Source organism: Micropterus dolomieu, linkage group LG14, assembly GCF_021292245.1.
Source record: "Micropterus dolomieu isolate WLL.071019.BEF.003 ecotype Adirondacks linkage group LG14, ASM2129224v1, whole genome shotgun sequence".
NCBI classification, from domain to species: Eukaryota; Metazoa; Chordata; class Actinopteri; order Centrarchiformes; family Centrarchidae; genus Micropterus; species Micropterus dolomieu.
Genome location: NC_060163.1, coordinates 14718023 through 14738541, shown reverse-complemented (window position 1 = coordinate 14738541; position 20519 = coordinate 14718023). Strand labels below are relative to the sequence as shown.

Sequence of the window (20519 nt, the reverse complement as noted above, 5' to 3'; positions counted from 1 at the left end):
GAATTGACGGTGTGCAGACAACCTGAAACTCAAAAAGCGAATGGGTGAGAAAGGGTGAAAGAGAATTTTTGAACAGTTATTATTGATTCATGAATGTGAGCAAAGACTGGCTGAGATGTTTAGAAGTTTCCACATGACAAACTTTAGCTATTTTTGGCCCTTTTCAATTACTGAGGGTAATAGATGTCATTCTTCAGAATTTCAGATTGTGTGACAGTAAACGCAAAAGTGTAAATCAGCTGACGTTGGCTTGACTTGGCTTCACACAATGTTCATCCCAGCAGTTTCAAGTTGTTGGTCACAGCACTGAGGAAGAGCTGATGACAGTTCTTACAGATATCCAATGCAGCACACCATGTATGTTATCTACATTTTCATATCGTAGATATTGACAAGGTTTTAAGTTATTTGCTTTTAAACTCATAAAAAAGGACTTACTGAGCATGTCCTTAACTATGATAACACTGTAACATGCTAATAGGTGCATGTGAACACCAGGACCAGCTAATTGGCCCCGAGTCTGATAAAGTCTGAGGGTTTTTGAACAAAAAGGCGAGTGTCTGTTCCAAGGTGTGACTGGCTGTTATTTTTCAAGTGAACAGAGGTCATTGCTAAGCACTGGAAAGGGAATGTGCTGAAAATATTTGGAGTGACTGCTGTGCTGAACCTGGTGGTACTGGTGAAAAAGTGATACCCTGATGTTCATATTGTCTGGCTCTTAAAAAATAGCAACTTCTATTTTAATTTCAGAGATTCAGCTAATAATGATAATAATTCATTTCAAATTTAGGAATCTATTGCTTAGTTCACATTCAGTTGACTTCTTCTCTTCCTATGTTTTGGGCAGTTTGCCACATATATATATTTGGATATTTTGTGGCATCATAATGCAAATATGTATTGTGTAGTTGTGTGTCATGCCTGATGTCAGCTGCCTGTGTGTTGGAGTAGGATGCAATGACGTCCACAGCCATGGTGCAAGTGCAGGCTGAAAGGGGAAGGAGAAATTAGGATTGCAGAGTTCTCTGAAGAATGTAAATTGATACCTAGCTATTCATTGTGTGAAAATTATGTAAACTCTGAATGCTACTTTACACTTTGCTTGCTTTTCGTTTAAACCTTTTCTTTAAAACCCTTGGGGCTTTTGTACCAGTGTTTTCAGAATATAACTCTTGGAAACAGACGCCTATTTCCAGGAAAAACGCCTACCTAAAATAACATACCCAAAATGAATCAGTAATAACTCCACAACTATTAGGCCTAGATACATACTTCTGTTCTCCTTTGATAGGTCTGAAGGTAAGGAATATGAACCAACTAAGGAATATGAACCATAAGCATAAAGCCTTACCTAGTACAAGTTTAAATTTTATACCAATACCATGAAAAATTACTGTTTTACACAGGTTTTTCTAAATGTATGTTGGCGGCAAGCGGCTGCTGCTTCATCGCTCCGTATTAGCCAGGTAGCTTGACGCAGATGTGTTTTTTTGCTGGTAGATCATGAACTTCCTACTTAAAGCTGGATATCGTTATTTTGAGAATTGGCACAATTGGTTGCTATTAGCTCAGCTTACCATGAAATGATTGGGGCTGGCCCTTGCTTACAGCTCGGACTCTCGTTGGCTGTTGTAGGCTGTGAAAGGGACATGTGAGCTCCTATTTGGTCGGATTTGGTGTCACTCGAAAGGTCAGAGTTCAGCGGCTAATTTGAATACAAGATATCATAGTTGTTTACATTCAGAGTTATTGCGGTTATAATGACATTCAAACAGTGTAGCTATCATATGAGGATGAAGTTAACATATCAGTTGTGTGCACATACCAAAAGCTGATTCCAAGGACCTGATGGCCCGCCAGCAGGCCGTTGGAATGTTAGCAATATAGCAATATCACCATTAAAACCATTAAACCAACTGATTGTAATGCAACTGAATATCTTCTAATACACCTGGAATACAACTGTAACTTTAAATTTGATGAAAAGAAACTAATATACAACAGTTATTACAAACTTTTTCAAAAATATAACAGGCGATTGTCCATGTTTTGGCCATATTTACATATCTTAACTTTTATTGGGAGTTTTCTTCTAAACACATTCAAATAACATAACGTTAAAGCTTCCAAAACATTGAAATATTGACCAATTGATCAACATTTTTATGCAAGTGGACTCTTTCTCTTCATATTGAGCAGACGAATAATTTGAAACCTAAGAGCTCAGGGGGATTGGGCAATACCAAGATGGCGGCCGGGCAATCTTTTCACACACAGAGAACAGCCTTTTTTGGACTGAAAACACTAAAAATGGCTAAATTAAGTCAGCGGTTGTAACTGTAAATGTATATTGGTGTGTTTGATGTTGTTATTATCCGGTTAATAATTCTGTGTGTTTTGTGATTTGAGTGATATGAGTTACACAGCTGATCAGAGCTGAAGCTGAGCTTTCTTTTGTGGTCGGACTGCGGCGTAGGATGAGATGAGAGATATCTGGATAGCAATAACTGCAGCCATGTACAGTGATTACAGAGCGAGTAATGTTGTGATATAAGTTCATTTAGATGCTTGTGTTTGATGTGTCTTTGGTATGGATAAAAATGGTTGGTTTGACGTTTTGGCCAAGCCTCCTAGCTTCACAGAGGTGTGTGGCATGCATAGGGTGACAAAACACTTGGATGAGACATGGATCGCTCTTTTGCATTTTGCGCGAAAATCGATTGTCCCGCCATGTAAATATAACAAAGAAAGTCAAGCAATTACAACAAAAGTTTAGAATTTTTCCTTCATTTAGGTTGTTTCTTTAAAAAAAAAATGATATGTATGTATCCCTCATTTAAAACTGAAATCTAAATTATGCTCTCAGATTTTTAACTTGATTACTATTTTTATCAAAAACAGCTGCTCAACCAAACACTATTATCTATTTTTTTCAAAGTCAGCTCACTATGTAGCGATCAGTGCCAATGTGTGTTCCCTCCTTCTTATAAATATGTTGTATAATTCAGTTTCCTTTCTTGTTGCCATGATGACATTTCAAAATGTTCATGAGCTAAAGTGGGTAAAGTAGGCGAGATGTGAATCAGCGGATTGCCTCAGTGCATTACATGGGTCAGTGCAGAAATGAAAGCTCTGGAGTTCCCTGATTCACTGACGATGGCAGAGAATGCTTTTTTATTCATGTTTGTCTTGGTTTGTCTCCAGTATTACCAAGAGATGTTGATTAATCTGTCACTTTCAGCAATATAATTAATCGTGGTGGGGGGTGGACATGTCTGCCAAACCATTCAATTTAATCCTGTTGGGTTTTTTTTTTCCTGCTGAAAGAATTTGAATGCCAGTGCAGATTGTAAATCAAACCGTCCAGGCCTTAGCTTCAGGAAATATTAATGTCATTGTGCTTTACATATAGCCTAATGTGGAGGTCAATAGAAATGAACTAATGACTTTCTGTGAGGCCACTACCACCTCATCATGACTTTTGAAATACACATCTTGTAGGATCTACAGGTGATCTTTTTAAAGAGTATAATATGTCCTCGATCCTATTCTGCATTTTCTCAGTAATTTACAGTCCTTCAGGCATCTGGCATGATTCAATGCACAAATGACTTACGGCCTCATTCTGGCATATACAGTAGATTGTATTGTAATGTTAACAATAAACTGTACTGTATTGTTGCAGAGCCATTATTATGTCAGGTGACTGTGACAAAATTGGCTGCAGAAATAGCTACTGTTAAACTGACTTTGTCTTATTTACGCCACCATAGGAGATAGTTCTTGTTTTTAATTTATGACATGTGCTGAAAGTAAAAACGCTTTCCGACATTTTGCCACAAGTTCCTTATTAACTAATGTAGCACAGTACATTGCACAGAAAAGTTTATTTTATAGCAGCCAAACAAGGGGACACATTGCTGGTTCCCATAGTTGAAAACATCAAATCAAGCTAATAATGCAGCATTCAAGCTATGCTGGTAGAATGGGGAATATCCCATCACCTGTAGCCACACAAATAAAGTATTTGCTTAAATTTGTAATTTTTATAGTTGTAGCAGTTTGTTAATTGGTAAACTACATTTAAAAAAACTACACTTATTTTTACAAATAGCTGCATTCATTTTATTAGTATATTGGACCTCATTTGTGTCGATTGGCAGCAAACATTATGGCGCCAGGTAAGACTAGTGGACACCTGTGTACTAATTTTCACCAACTAGGATAAAGCTTAGCTGTCAGAAACTCTCCACATCTTCTCAAAAGTGAATATTTTTTTCACAGCATACTGGTCATACTAACAGTATTTTATTTACATACAACATTATGTTATTGAGGATAACTGTTTTTCTTTAGCAAGGTAACTTAATACGTTTATGCCTAGGTGTATACTATGTTGATGTCTGCCTCTGTTAAAGGGATAGTAAGCGATTGTAATCCCAGACACCTTTTGTTAAAATCAGCGAATATTTTCTGACAGTTTGCTAGCCCCTGTTTTGTGGCCTCAAAAAAAAAAAACATTGAACGTGCTGGACTCCAGGCACTGTGAAGAAGGAGAGATGGCTGAGAAACAGCCATAGAAGAAAAGGTCTGAAGAGTAGAAACATAGAAGAAAGTTATATTACCAGGCAAGGGCAAAAGTGTTTTAACGCTGGAGAAACCTAAGAGATTAAAAATTTGGGGGCATTTAAGGGAGGGGTGTAACGGTATTTGTTTGGCAGTTCAAATACCAACAACCCTTCTGCAGAATCACTTCCTCTCCCTTTAATTTTGTGTAAACCTGGGAACTTCAGGTTATGTTGCTCTTCAGGTTTCTCATATTGCATCTTGGCATCTGTTGGTTTCTTTTTTTACATACATACAGTATGTGCGGTATTTGCTTGATATTCTTTTTAAGACTGAGCTCATTCGTCTTTGGTTGTTTGGCAGTTGCATTATGGTATTTTGATTTAAATAATGGTGAAATATGAATACTCGCATTTAAGTATCATTAGTGTTATGGGCTGAATTGAAGCATATTTTCCCCCCTCACTGTTCCTGTTGTTTTGTCTTGTTTGTTGGCTTCATGCAAACTGATGTTTTGTAGCAGAGATTAGTAAAGTGTTGTATATTGGCTTAAGGGATGCAAGCTAGTTTGTTGTCTTCCACACAGCCCATACACAACTATTTCTCTGTAGTATTGGCCTCATGGCAAACTTGACATGGCTGTTGTCACATAAGATAGGGTGTATCTTCACAATTTATTTAAACACTGCCAATCAATAATACATCATTTCAGCTCAAATCAATGGGTTTATATGACAGCTTGCTTTACAGTTTTTCATATCATAATTGCATCTGAAGTGCTGAGCTCCTGGTCTGTGGATTACAGTGCTGCATGACTCAGCTGCACTCATTGCCAACCTTAAGCTTTATTGGTGTACTGATGGTCATCTGCTGCTTATCATTGCTACATAACATTTCAGAAGAGACTGCTCAAAACATTTTTTATTGTGAGTTGAGTATGATTAAGTTCAAATTATCATCTGCTGCATAGATGTTTTTTATTATCTTGCAGCTGCATGGATGGATTGCTGGATTTAGATTTATCCACCTCAGTTCATTAAACAGTAGCCTATTCTGCTTTTTCCAGGAGACACTTGTTTCCTGGCTCTGTATTTAATTTGGCTTTAAGGATGACTTTTGTTATCCCCACTGCCCAATTTCTGTTATGCTGAGCTCAGAGCTGAGTGTATGCTTGTGGGAAGTGTCAAGAGCCCCGTTTGCCAAATATCAACTCTGTACATATTTTGTTTTGACATAATAAATCTGTTCTATGTGAGTTGTCTGCTTGCTGATACCAAATAGCCTGAAAACACAAGGTTTACTCAACTAGAGTCATTCAAGGTATCATGTTTGTGTAACGATTAGCCACCAGCTGGGTGTACAGCCCTTTCCACGAAGGACATAACCACTGTGTCAAGGTCTCAGATGTTACAGCTATAAGCAACTTCAAAATAAAAGCTGTGCCTCTCTTGACAAACTAAGAATAACCATTGTGGGGATGCATTATGCAAAATACCATCAAATGTATTGTTATACTTGACAAAGCATGTTTGCAGTAGGAGTAGGAGATTCCTAATGTGGCATTATGCAGGAAGAAAATTCACAATTTGTGACCAGACAAGAAAGACATCTTAGTAAACACTAGTTGAAAGGAGAGGCTGCAGACTTTAACCCTTGCAGGGAAAATGAATGACCACTAGTAATTTAAAGTGAAGCTTGAGCAAATTCTCATGTGGGAGAGTCATCCCCTTAATGGAGAACAGCTGGTGTTATATTCCCCAGTCTTTGCCCTTTGTGGAAATGGAGCTCTCCTTGGTGCTGAACTACTGGCTAAGTGGCATGACAGTCCACAGTTTTGTGCTCAGTATTACTCACGAGAATGACCCAGGTTCTTCAGTAAGGGGGTTTGTTTTTGAAAAGTTTAGTAGTCATTTTTTCATTACAGGTGAAGCACAATGGAACATGTGATGATAGGTAACTCTTAGCATAGAGTCTGTCCATTTGAGCTTGACAGAAGATATAAGATTATAGGGTTCTTTTAAAGGGTATATAATTGACATTTCTAAGCATCTTGAACTGGACTCATGTAGTTCATGTAGTGAGTAAGTTCACAAATGAAGAAAATGATAGGCAATTAGTGGGCCTACAGTGAGTTCCCATTACAGTAAATAACCTGAACAATTGACTGTGTTACTAGGTTTCCAGATCGTTAGTTGCAAATGGTGTAATACATATTCTAGTGTATTATGTTGTGACAGTGTGAGATAGTTTACTGTATTATGAATACTTAATCGGTTGCATTAATCTTACATATTGCCATGAATGACTCTTTTTGTCAACTGAAATAACTGTCATTCTAGTTATTTGTTGTATAGTAGTCCTGAAATGATTAATCGTCAACAATTTTGATAATCAGTTAATTGTGGAAGTAATTTATTAAGGCTGTGGTAGGCAACATAGGAGAAGCAGCAAGAGACAGGCCTCCCTCCAAAGCCACTCCTCCAAACACATTTTTGCAAGTAGTTAGGCAGGTAGGCATTCGGGCTGAATGAAATGATTGGCTGTGCTTATTGCAGTCCTGCAACATCCGCAGATACCAGATTATGTTTAAATATTTGTGTGAGAGCATTTGATTTGTTGATTGGTGTTGGGATGTAAAGAGAATTTCAACAAATATGACAAAAATTGCTTCTGAAATAAAGTGGAAATACCAATAATTTCTGGTTCTAGCTTCACCAGTGTGAGGATTTGCTGCTTTTCTTTGTTTTATATCATTGTAAACTGAATATGTTTTTTGGGCTTTAGACTGTCGGTTGGACAAAACAAGATATTTAAAGATGTCACCTTACTGTGCATTTAGACCAAACGTGAAGTGAGCATTTGGGGCAGCGCGATTACAGACAAAGTCAATTGAAAGACTCACGCGAGAAAGTTGCATGACGCTGTGTCGCGATAGCTTATCAGACTCTGTGAAACTGTGATGGCCATTTTTCACTTTTTTGTAATAGACTTATAAAAAAAAAACCTGACAGATGAATCGATAATGTAAATAATCATTAGTTGCAGCTCTGCTGTACATTCTACACTTTACTGGTTATTTCAATTCTGTTGCATATTACTTGAAATAATATGATGACTTAAGTGATCCGATTCTATCGGGGGGGCACACAGATGAACGTGTCTCTCTCAGGCCTGTACATTAAGAGGTAATCTCCAGCTCTGTCATATTCACTCTCGTCTATTTCCTTAATCCATCCAGGAATTTAAAAAGTTTTCAGTCTCTTCTATCTTTTCAGTCAAGTAGAGCTCATGCTTGTGGCTTCAGTGTGCAATCAACGAAGAGCATTACTATCTCTTATCTTTGCCCCTGCACTGGCCTGGAAAAGATGTGAGGGGAAGCATCTCAAAATAACCAATGCCATGGAGTGTTTACTGTGAACAGTCTGGCGCACTGTGACATTTGGGCACAACACAAAAGAGAAAGTAATAACTGAAATTGCTGCTGCTGTCCTGGTTAATGGAAAAGGTGAAATCCACTGAGTAGTTTTGAGGTGCTGAAACAAAGTTGGTGGAGAGGTCAAAGTTGCAGTAATTAGATGTGATCCCTACCAGGCAGTGCTGCTATGATTGAACTGTTTTATCAGTATCCTCTTTAATCTATGCCATGGGTGAACATTTGGATTGAGTAGACTTGTGGTGGTTTTATAGACGTGGGAGGAGAGTCTCAAAACACTATCTCCCAGTCCTTGGGGCTTTATGGCAGTAAACCTGGAGAGCAATAATATTTGTCATAGGTTTAATGACAACTGTGTCTCCAGGCTTCAGCTATTATGTGCACTGCATTCTTAAAACTTCAACAGCTCAGCTAATCACATCTCTGGATATGCTACAATCAAATCCCATGAAGAGGTACAGGAGTTTGGAGTGCTGTGGTTGTTTAAGAAGTTTTAAATGAACAAGCACAACGACACCTGTAGAAACATTATTTTGTTTGTTCATATGTATTTTAATTTCTAAAAAAGACTGAATCGTTTCCTAAAAGAGCTGTGCACTATAGTTTTTAGTAGAGCATGACCGTTATGAGATTTTTAAGACCGATAATATTGACAATTTAAAAATCTGATATTCCAATTTATTGGCCGATATTCTTTTTTCCCCCTTTTTTTCAGAAACACATAACATAAACAAAAATTATCCTTAACATTTGTTGGGTGTAGTTATGAGACCTCACCAAGATAACATGACAAACTAGTCCATGCATTTGTTACTTCGAGGCTGGATTACTGCAATTCCTTATTCTCAGGAAGCTTGAATAAGTCCATTAAGACACTTCAATTGATCCATAATGCTGCAGCACGTGTTCTGACAGGAACCAGGAAAAGAGATCATATTTCTCCTGTTTTAGCTTCTCTTCATTGGCTTCCTGTAAAATCCAGAATAGAATTTAAAATCCTTCTTCTAACCTACAAAGCTCTTAATGGTCAGGCACCATCTTATCCTAAAGAGCTCATAGTACCTTACTACCCCACCAGGGCACTGCGCTCCCAGAATGCAGGGTTACTTGTGGTTCCTAGAGTCTCCAAAAGTAGAATAGGAGCCAGAGCTTTCAGCTGTTGAGCTCCTCTCCTGTGGAACCAGCTTCCAGTTTGGGTTCAGGAGGCAGACACCATCTCCACATTTAAGAGGCGTAAGACTTTCCTCTTTAATAAATCTTATAGTTGGGGCTGACTCAGGTGAGTCCTGAACCATCCCTTAGTTATGCTGCTATAGGCCTAGACTGCCGGTGGACTTCCCATGATGCAATGAGCTTCGCTCTCCTCCTCTTTCTCTCCCTCTGTATGCAACCTCATCCCATTAATGCATGTTACTAACTTGACTTCTTCCCTTTCCCGAAGTCTTGTGTTTTCTCGTCCCTCTCCTCTCTCATCCTATCACTTTCTGCAGGTTTTTCTGGCTCTGGAGCTGTGGAGTCTGGAACTGTGGTTGCGAGTTGCCTGCCATGTTCCTGCTCAACACCCTTTGCTACAATTGTTATCACTAGTCCTATCATTGTTATTATTATCATTAACATTACTATAAAAATAAGTACCATTATTCATTTTCAGTCTGTACGACTATTACGTTTCTTGTATTTCTGTGTGGATATTGTGTTGACCTCTCCCCTCTTAAAAAGAAATAATAATAATAAATAATAAATAAATAAATAATGAATTGAATTGAATTCACATAATGCAGTTTAAAAAAAATATTTTATTGTTATAATTAGTACTTTTAGATTTTCAACAACAATAATGCTAATGCTCTGTGGCAAGCAGGAATAAGCTAAATCAAGATATGGCTACACAGGCTACAATAATAGGATCAATTTATTGTTGGTTTTGCTTTTGATGAAAACTGTCAACCACAAAATAGATTTAGAAGATCCCCTGACATATCTTTCTAAAAACGAACCTTTCCAAAAGTCCTCATGTTCTTGTTGCAACTTTGAAGACAGTAGATGCCTGATGACATAATTTGTCTCTTGTTGGGATATCAGCATTTTACATCTACTGTAGGTCTTGCTTTAGTTACCCATCATCTATTAAATCATCCTATCAGCACCTCTAAAACTCAGTAATGGGACCAGTAACTTCCTGCGGTCTCTGCTGTTTGGCTGGCAACTATTCCCAGCCAAGAAATAGACAAATGTATAACTCCCCTGTGGCAAATTGTCATTTGAGCTGTTTGGCCTTGTTTTCAGTCTTTGTGCTAAGCTGAGCTAACCAGTTAGTGGCTGTACTGTATATTTCACCGACCGGTAATAGTTTTCTCACCTAATCCAAATATTTCCCAAGTGTTGAATGAGTCCTTTTTAACCTGTACATTTTCTAAAAATATGTTTTGTATGGTTCCAAATGATCAGAATCACTATACTTACCTCCTTTGTCAGTTAGAATGGACAGTTGTCATTTCCATCTCATGCATAACATGAGGAGGATATTTTGGACCTTTCGATTCTGTGACACGTCTAATAAATCTTAGGCGCTCTCTCTAGGTCAAGTATTCCATCAGTGTGCCAAAACAGGTGGGCCATATTCCTTGCGAGATGTGTCCCCATCCTGTCCACTGAGCAGTCTGTCCTCTGTAGGCTGCGTCCTTGTCTGCCTGTGTCACACCGCACTGGGACTGATGTGATCTGTATGACAATAGCGGCCTGTCTGCCAGGTGCTGTTTTATAATCCTGCTTTGCAGGAGTCCCTTCTAGTTGCTAAAATAACAGGTGAACTAGCATTGGTGGAAAAGGAATGATATGAGCCATATACAGGATGTATCTAATGTTGAATGTAGAAACCAGCATGAGTCACTCTTCACCATTTTATTGAGGCTGTTTGGCACTGAACAGATAACCAAATTGACATGTTATTTATGTTTGTGTGTATATATAAAGGTTGCCTCCTATATTAGATGTCTTAGAGTTTTCGCGTGTAATATCTATAGCTCAAATGAGATAAACACATTATGTTACGTTATGTAGTATTTTTTACCAAAACTTTTTTTCAAACAAAAAAACAAGAAAGGCAAAACAAATCCGATACACAATTTATAACGTAATGCATCATTACAGGCTTTAGTTTAGATGTCTACACGGATCATACATTGAAGTGACACATTTGACACTTTTTTTTTTTTTTTTTAAATGGCAAGGATGTTTTAAAATAAGTTTTCAGTGTTCATTGGCATTATGTTGTACATTCTTTTAATGTCTCTGATAATGAGGGTGTCATGTACATAACAACAATCTAAGTGTTTTCCTCCATTTGTATCAGCAGTAATTGCTAGCAATTAATGTTTACTGGCTTCTATCTTTTGGCATTTGCTTTACTTGTGGGTATGTACACATTCTTTATTTGTCAAAACTCCTGTCCGTTTGCTCCCTACCAAGACAAAACAATGACTGAAAAATCAAATCAATTAGGGGCAGTCTGAAGAATCTGGATCAAACCATCAAAACGTGCATTTCAGTAGAACAGAAGAATGACATTACTTCGCTTTAACCATTACAGACACTTTTGTAGATCTTTATGTTCTTGTTGCTGTTACAGAGAGTTTGTTATTCCTCTATAAAAATGTGGTTTAAGATAACATTATGCACTTTGCAAAACATAATCACACAATAAAGTCATATTTGTAACCACATGAGTAAGGAACCATACCCCATCACATTTTAGAAACCATAGCTACAGTGGATAAAACTGAGATGCCTCAGTCACCAGATACTAACATAGACTCTCAAAACATTACAGACTATAAGTTACAAGCTAAAAGCAGCATACTGTAACAGAGTGTACACTTTATGCTTCATATGTACAAAATGTTCTTTTACGGGCGACTCGATAAAACCACAAACCACCATAACAATCAAATAAGTCTACAAAACTGATCTATACCTAGTACCGAACATGTAGAAGAGAAACTTGTTACGTTCTTGTGACTGATTTGTCTTTGTCCTTTGACAAAATGTTATGGCTATTAAATGAGTTCACACGTTTTATGAATTATGTTCCAGACAGTGTGTCTATTAAATGTCAGTTCAGTCAAAAGTGCACTGATAGCACACGTTCTGAAGTGAGTTTATTCACACGGTTATCAGATCACAGGGTTTAGCCCCCCCCCCCCAAAAAAAAAATCCCCCAAAAACTTTTCCTAAGTGTGAATCTCACCAAATTGCCCCCTTGAGGCACCGAAGGCAAATGAGCTGATATCTCAGCAACAGCTTCAGCTGGTCTGTTTCCAATGCAGTCGATCCTCAGATATAATCCACTGTTGTCTGTGATTGCAGTGCTCTTACAGTCCTCTGTTGCTCCTGTCCATTTCAAGAAAAATGGAGGTGCCCCACTTTGGTAAACGTTTAAATTAATATGATTTGAATCACTTCTTGAGATTAGAGTGTTGATACATACTCCTCAGATCCTACAAAAGCTGGAAACCTTCAAGCTGTAACACTATTGGTGTTAAAGCAAAGGCTAGTGTGAGGACCATACTTGAGTGATGTAAGCAGGTGTGTTCAGCTGCTGAGCTTCTAGCAATGGCGTTTGAGTCACCGGACTCATCCAGTTGATGGTTCTGAGGGAAAGGATGAAGGTGTTTGTGTTACATTAAGTGGGAAGTTGACATATTATTATATTTATATTTAATATTATAATTAATATTAATATTTTAGAAGTTTTTTTCTTTCTGTGGACTTCACCATGAATCTGAAATTTAAAGAATCACAATACATGCAGCTTGTATAACTACAATATTATTGTAGGTTTTTTGATATCGATGACTTTGAAAGTCAGAAATATTAATCTTTATTTTCATTGTGGCCACATTTGTTTTATGTGATATATTTAACACTTGGGGTGAGAACTAGAGCCCTATACAATGTACCTGAACAATAATTATTATTATGATGGAGCAGGAGTGACATCGCCAGATAAATGTTTTTACACATGTTGAGGTGAAAATGTTGGCGTTACAATTTAAAAACAAAATGCAATAAAGTGTAGTGGAAACAGACTAAGCGAATACATCTTAAAGTACATGAATCATGTATGTTAAGCTTCCACCAAAGCTTCTGCTGCGCTAAAGAGATTACAAATAATGGCAGATGAAAACATCAGCTATGTGTGGACCGATGAGGAGACTAAATTTCCTTAAATAAATACACGAAACAGACATAAATGCCATATTTCCATTGTGTTTTCAATATAGTTTTTCACCATTTCAGGTTTGACTGACACTCTTTTAATTACATTGCACTCTCTTCTTCTGCAATGGTTTCATGGCAACTGAAAATTAGCACCACCCACTGTTGTAGTGGATGAAAATGCACATTGATTTCATTTTCTTTTGCTTGTTTAGCATTTACAAGTTGATTTTTCGACTTTAAACTGTTGAGCACATATATGCATATTTGTCCTCAATAACCAATTATTATTAATAATAATAATAATAATAATAACCAAATTTAAGAGATCCATATAAAATATTTGGTAATATGTCTTTTTAATATTACAGTTTTTGTAACTCAAACATCAATATCTTTATCTGCCTCATAAATCCACTACTGTTTGGGCTCTAATAGGAACCTTGATTGGAGTGCACAGAACAAAACATACCCAACACCATCTTACCAAACATAGAGAAGTATCCACTGTTAGATTTGAAACCAGTTTTTGTGCCTGGAAGGAAGAAAATAAGAAAGAAGGACAAACATTAATTTTCATTCTTTTTTGATTGTGTTTGCTTGTCTGTCAAAATAACAGACTGGCTGATGGTTGTGCAAAAATGCTATCAAATTTAGAGCAGACTATGATTCATTTAGTCGGTCTCAGTGTGGTGGAATAATGAAATTGTCATGACCTGGACGTTGAGTTGTGGCTAAAGGAAGGGCATAGTTGTCGAAATAAAACAAGGTCAAGGTAAATCATTACTGCATCAAGCCAAGCTCCCATTGCTTGCACAGTTGTGCAGCAAAATACACACTACAATAATATTTATGGTAATACCTTTAGTGCCCACCATTTCCCATAGTTTAGACCTACATGCACCTCTTTGTATAATCATTCTCCTCGAGCAAGATATTTAATTATTGTTTGTGAAAAAGTTTGTCTGTGCAAGATTCCCCGTTTGTGCCAGCTCAAGGTTATGACAGTTTAATACATTCAAACTTTTTCTCAGACTGTTCCAAACCTTTTTTAGCCACACATAGCAAATACCCACACGCATTTGCACACACACACACACACACACACACACACACACAAATACACACACACAAATACACACCCACAGATACAAAGATGGAGCACAGAAAATGATAAAGTGACTCTATAGTGGTTTGGGAACATAATAAACACTCCACGTGTTGGTTCTTAAGTAGAAAGAAATCTATGAACCAAGATTCTAGAGAAGAATGATTAATTGCTCTATAGGAGGTCCTCTGGAGGATGTTTTTACTGGCGATAAATCATATTATCACTATTTAAAGCCAATATGATAGATTGTCTCGCTTAAAGTATGTGATATCATCTCATTTAAAAATATAGCCCCATAGATTTTATCACAGGAGAAAAGCAGAGGTCTGAAGTGTGTAGGTGAAGCCAAAAAGTTCCAATCGAGCTAGAATACTATAAGCACATTTAAACAATTTATGATGTTAAATGTTAAAATCAGCGCATTGAATGGATTTTCTACAACTGCATTTAATAATTCAAAAGTAATATCCATTCACATGTCATTATTATTATTAAAGTCACACTGGAAATGTTGGCAAATAAAGCTCTGAGATTTTTATGCCCATTATTATTATTATTATTGTTATTATTTAACATGTTAAATTAAATGAAAAAAGAAAAAACTTCAGTCACGGCAGTCTAAATCACATTGCAATTATTTTGCGATATGAGTGTTTTACATTTAATTTTTACTGGAAAAATATCTAAATGTTGTGATTTTTGCTGTGGTCTTTAACAAACAAGCATGTTCTTTGTCTGGATAATATGATTTGTAGGCAGGGACTTCTTTGTAGTATCACAATGCTTCATTTATAATGGTATGTTGTGACACGTTTTACATTTATCAAAGAAATTGCAGCTCCTGTGATTTGAATATTGCACTTGGCCATATTGCGACCTTGTACTAGTTTATTGTGAAAAGTATACTACCTTTTGAAAATGACAATGTTACCTCGAGCTGCAGAATTAATCATTTTCTAAAGTTTTATAGACCAAACAATTGATTAATCGAGAAAATAATTGACATATGTAAATTAACGAAAATGAAAGGAATGTTGAATGGAAGAAAGGTTAGTTGCATCCCTAATGTCATCCTATGGTCAATTTAGTAGTTAGTCATGTTGGAGCTTTCTTCACGTATAGTCTTCCTCATCAGATGGAATTTGTTCAGGAATTGAAGAGCGCTGGAAGGATTTCTCATCCATGTTGGCTTAAAATTACATTTAGTAGTTGTTCTGCAACTTTGGACATCTACTGTTGCATGACAGCTGTGCATACTTAATCTGCTGAGGAAGATCGTGTGATGTGACCAGAAGCTCCAGTTTTGCTACTAAATGGACCTTGTGGTGAGATTGTTCAACTAGTTTACTAGTAGTTATATTCGAAAGCAGCTATTTTGAAATAGCCATTTACATTAAACAGACAAGAAATTTGATATATCCTTACGATGAAACAGTGTCCCTGTGCACATACAGACACACACAGAAGCACACTACCCCTGTGGGCTATTTCTGATGTTACTGTGGCAACCAATTAGCTTTGACATGACAGCTTTGGAAACTCTGACTCCACACTGACGTCTCATCTTTCTGCCCAAGAGGGGGGATTGTGTGCATGCCATCATAAAACCATCCTCAATCCATCAAGGTGACAGAGCTAGACGTCTGACACTCAGACAGAAGCTCTGAATAGATCTCTACCTGATGTTTGGATCTCAATTTGGAATCAGGAACTTTTCTTCAGAAGTTCTGGTGCCTTAAAAATTTACAAGGACAAAAAAGCCTGGAAATCAAAACATTTGTTATCGTGTAGATGGATTTCATGTTTTTCCTTTGATTTTGCCTTTAAAAACAGCTTGGTAAAAGTGTTTTTCTTTTTTGTGTAGAAAAGAGGCGCTGCTACTGCACTGAGAGTTTGAGTTATTATGAAAATTGTAAATAATTACATTGCAATTCAGCGGTACTCTTATTTCAGCAGAGATTTCCTTATAAGAGCAATAAAGTTTCTCCATTAATGAGGTCAGTGGAGGTATAAGCTGGCAGGCTGTCTGAGTCAGAATCAAATTGGGTCAAATTATTTGGAGTTATATAACAGTTTATTTTGTCTAAAAGCATATGAAGGTCTTTTTGTGTCTTTAATACAAGCGAAAAAAATGTTTTGAGAGCATATTTATTGCACTGCAATCAAAAATCAGGTTTATAATTAAAAACAAACAGGCCTTTTTTGTATCACAAAAACTTTTAAATGCTAATTTGTCCTCTTTGATTGCAAGTCAAAAGGTTTTCCTTGTGAGTCACAAGGTTTGGCAGGTTAAATCGTTTTGCATGTTGAAAAGTTTTGCGAGTCAAATATGAGATTCCATTGGTGGGTTTGACTGACCAATCATGATTTTGCATTGACTGCATGGCCATGCCCAAAATCCCCTCGCTCTGACGGCGCCGACCAGCACTTAGCTCCACTGGAGTTGGAGCTGTTAACTTACGTGTACAGGCTTGATGGAGATAAGTTGACGTTATGTCATTAATTTCCATTGAAATGCTTTTTAATGTAGTATGGCATGATTTAATGATTATTGATTATATATATTTACCGTTGGCAAGGTCACGCAGTCTATCACTGTTATGACCTTGCATGACCAGATAGTTTTATAATGTTGGTGAACATCCAGAGACTTGGCTTTAACTGCATGAGCTCTTAGTTTATTTACGATCCAACTTCAACATGTTAGCGATACATTCCTTCAGCTGTAACCTGACTAATCACACCTTGGAGTTACTCCGCCTCCTCGGACAATAACCTCATCACAATAGTATAAGTGCGCGGCACTATATCTACTACATCCTCCTTTCACAGTATGAAGGTTACACTATACGGCTGCTATAATAAATCTCTTTTCAAACTGAACTTTGTGTTCCATTACCATTACTAATTAACTCACATTTGTTTTAACACAAGAACTAGTGACCTTGTAGCTCATATTAACACAGATCTATAACTTCTGTTACAGTTACAGAAATGTTAGCAAACCATCTGCACAAACAAAATACAATTTCTTTAACTTGTCTGTTGTCCTTTGTTTTTTCTTTAACACAACAAAACAACTTAACAATTCAGTTTATTAGCTTAGTGTGTCTTTTCCCGTCTTTTCTTTTTTTTTGTTTGTGGGCATGTCAAAGTAGGGTCAGAGGTTGCCAGCACTTAACCTTCAGGTGGAGTGCGACCTTTACCGCTGGCTCATCAGAAAGTCTTTATACCTCTCAGGTGGTCGAACAACTCGGCCACTTCTGGTTTGAGATGGCCTTGAGCTCAATGTCCATACTCTCTGTCTGGCATGCTGGTCTGCTCATTATCCAGGAAGTCTGATTCTAAGTTCACCTGGACGCAGGGTGGCGTTTTCCTCAGGTGGCGTCTGTAGCGTATGTAGTGCTGACCGGATGGTGTCACTATGTCATGGGGAATGCGGTTCATCTCTCTGTTCAGCGACCACAGCTGGAGGCCAACCTTGTGCTGTCTCCATGTGAACAAAACTACCTGGACGCAGCTCCGGTAGCCGCTTTGCTCCTCTGTTGTAGTACTGCTGCTGTTTGCAGATTCTGGAGAGCTGTGTGAACATCTTTAGGCACTGCAGGCTGGAGAACTGTGGTGGAGCTTGGTTGAGTGCTTCTGAGGACCCTGCCTATGAGCATTTGAGCTGGGGATTACTCCATCCCTGTTACAGGTGTGTTCCTCAGGGTGAGTCGTGCGAGGTGAGGGTCTGTGTTTGTTTGTGTCTTTTTGAGAACATGTTTCACCGTTTTCCCTGTTCTTTCAGCTAATCCATTGGACTGTGCATAGCCTGGACTGGAGTGAGTGAGCTTTATGCCCCAAGATGTTGCAAAGTTTCTCATTTCTTGACTTGCAAATGGAATATGGTCACACACTATTTCTTTTGGTATCCCTATTCTAGAGAAGACCGCTTTCATTTTGCTGATGACTGTGTGTAATGTCTTCTCCTTAATGTTCAGTACCTCGTGGTATTTTGAGAGGAAGTCAACCATCAGCACGTATGACTGACCTTTTATTTCGAAGATGTCAGCTCCCACTTTTAGCCAAGGAAGCTCAGAGATGATGTGTGATATTATTATTGGTAGGATTATCCTGTTTCCAGTGAGCATCACCCCTTCTCTCACAGCCACTGTGTGTCTGATAGGCCAGTATTGTGTCAGTCTTGCTTCTACTTGTTTCCTGTGTCTGGGCCAACCATGTCTGTGTGTATCTTATACCTGCTGCAGTGTTTTGTCTTTCTTAGTTGCGGACCTTAGCTGTTCTAGAGCCTCTGTACTCAGGGCATCTGTTGGCTCCAAAGCATAGATGACCTTCTCATCCGTGATGTCATCTATTGTTACACTTTGCTCTGGCATGACAGCTTGTGAGAGTGTGTCCGCAATCAGTAGTTCTTTGCCTGGCGTGTAGGTGACATTGATATCATATCGCTGTAGCTGGAGTAGCATTCTCTGCAGTCTGGAAGGAGCTGCTCCCAATGGCTTTCTCAGTATGGTTTCTAATGGTTTGTGGTCTGACTGAACATTAACCCTCACACCATATACATACTGGTGGAACTTTTTGACAGAGAAGACTATGGCTAAGAGCTCCTTCTCTATTTGTGCATAATTCTTTTCAGTCTCGCTCAGTGCCCTGGATGCATAGGCTATAGGGTGATCCTCCTGCAAAAGACACGCTCCCAGGCCATCTTTAGATGCATCCACTTGTATGATAAGTTGTTTCATTGGATCAAAGAACCTGAGCACTGGAGCAGATGTGAGGGCATCCTTCAGTTTCTTTACTGCCTCTTCATTTTCGTTTTGCCATTGCCATACATTGTCCTTCCGCAGTAACTGCCTCAGTGGTGACGTTATGGTCACCTCACCTGGGATGTACTGCGCCAGATACTTTATCATGCCAAGCATACGCTGTAGTCCTGCTTTGTCAGTGGATGGTGGCATTTCAGCGTTGGCTTTATCTTTTGCCATATCTGCTTTAACACCGTCCGAAGTAACAATGTGGCCCATGTAGTTGACACTGGTCAGCTTGTACTGTATTTTGTCCTTGTTGAATTTCACGTTGGCCTCTTTTGCCCTGGACATCACCTTCTGTAGTATGTCATCATGTTTCTGTAGATGCAGCGATGATCACGTCGTCAGCTATACTGTGAACTCCTTGGATGTCTCCGAATGTTTCACAATTGCGTTGCTGCATGACTTTGCTTGCAGACTTGATTCCAAAAGGCAGGCATTTGAACCGATACCGCCCCAATGGAGTGCTGAAGGTGCAAAGTAGCGATGACTCCTTATCTAGCTTTACTTGCCAATAGCCATCCTTTTCATTTAGCACTGTGAATATCTTCTTACCAGCAAGTTTGCACAAAAGTAGTTTGTAGGAACGGTGTAATGTTGTCTTAGTATGGCCTTGTTCAGATCACTGGGGTCCAAGCAAACCCGCAGTTCTATCTCACACAGGCTCCGCCCTCTACTGGACTCTATGGGTACTACCTCCTCCAATCACACGCACGCACTTGCCCACTGAAATTGTATCGTGCAAGTAGCCGACCAATAGGACGCCTCTACCAATACGTGCGTGACGTATAAATAGCAGTGTCCCTACTGCCTCAGCATCCTTTTTTTTCTGAACTCATTACTACACATAAACACAATCCCAGGTTTCTGTTTAAGACTGTGGATCAGCTGGTAAACCCAACCCCTCCTTGTGCCTCAGCTGGAAGTAATGATGACTGTGAATTGTTTTTATCTTATTTTACCAATAAGGTGGTGTCAATCAGAGCCTCTATTACCCCCGCGGCCTCTTACTCAGAGGTTCCTCACCAGCAACAAGAGAGTTTTAAACAGTTTTATCCCATCGACTTGTCTGAGCTTTTAAAAACAGTATCACAAATGAGAGTGTCCTCCAGCCCACTTGATTTAATACCTACAAAGTTTTTACTGAAAGTAATAGATTCTGTTGGGCCCCATTTGATCTCTGTTTTCAACAGCTCCCTATCTACTGGTTGTGTCCCTGATTATTTTAAAACGGCTTGCGTGAACCCACTTTTAAAGAAACCTGGTTTAGATCCCTCCCTCCCATATAATTTTAGACCAATTTCAAAACTGCCTTTTATTGCAAAGATTCTAGAAAGAATTGTGTCCAAACAGCTGCTCACTGTACTGGAAAATAACAAAA

The 20519-nt window shown here is 38.3% G+C and overlaps 1 protein-coding gene across 1 annotated transcript in view; it reads right to left on the bottom strand.

The window, feature by feature from the left end:
* Positions 1-12253: 12253 nt before the first annotated feature.
* Positions 12254-20519, bottom strand: part of gfra1b (gdnf family receptor alpha 1b) — a 43403-nt gene continuing 35137 nt past the window's right edge. The window contains exons 9-10 of the mRNA XM_046069211.1: positions 13704-13751; positions 12254-12648 (exon numbers count right to left, since the gene is read on the bottom strand). Of these exons, the coding sequence (XP_045925167.1) occupies positions 12496-12648; positions 13704-13751 (201 nt within the window). The 3' untranslated portion in view covers positions 12254-12495. The remainder of the gene's footprint in view (positions 12649-13703; positions 13752-20519) is intronic.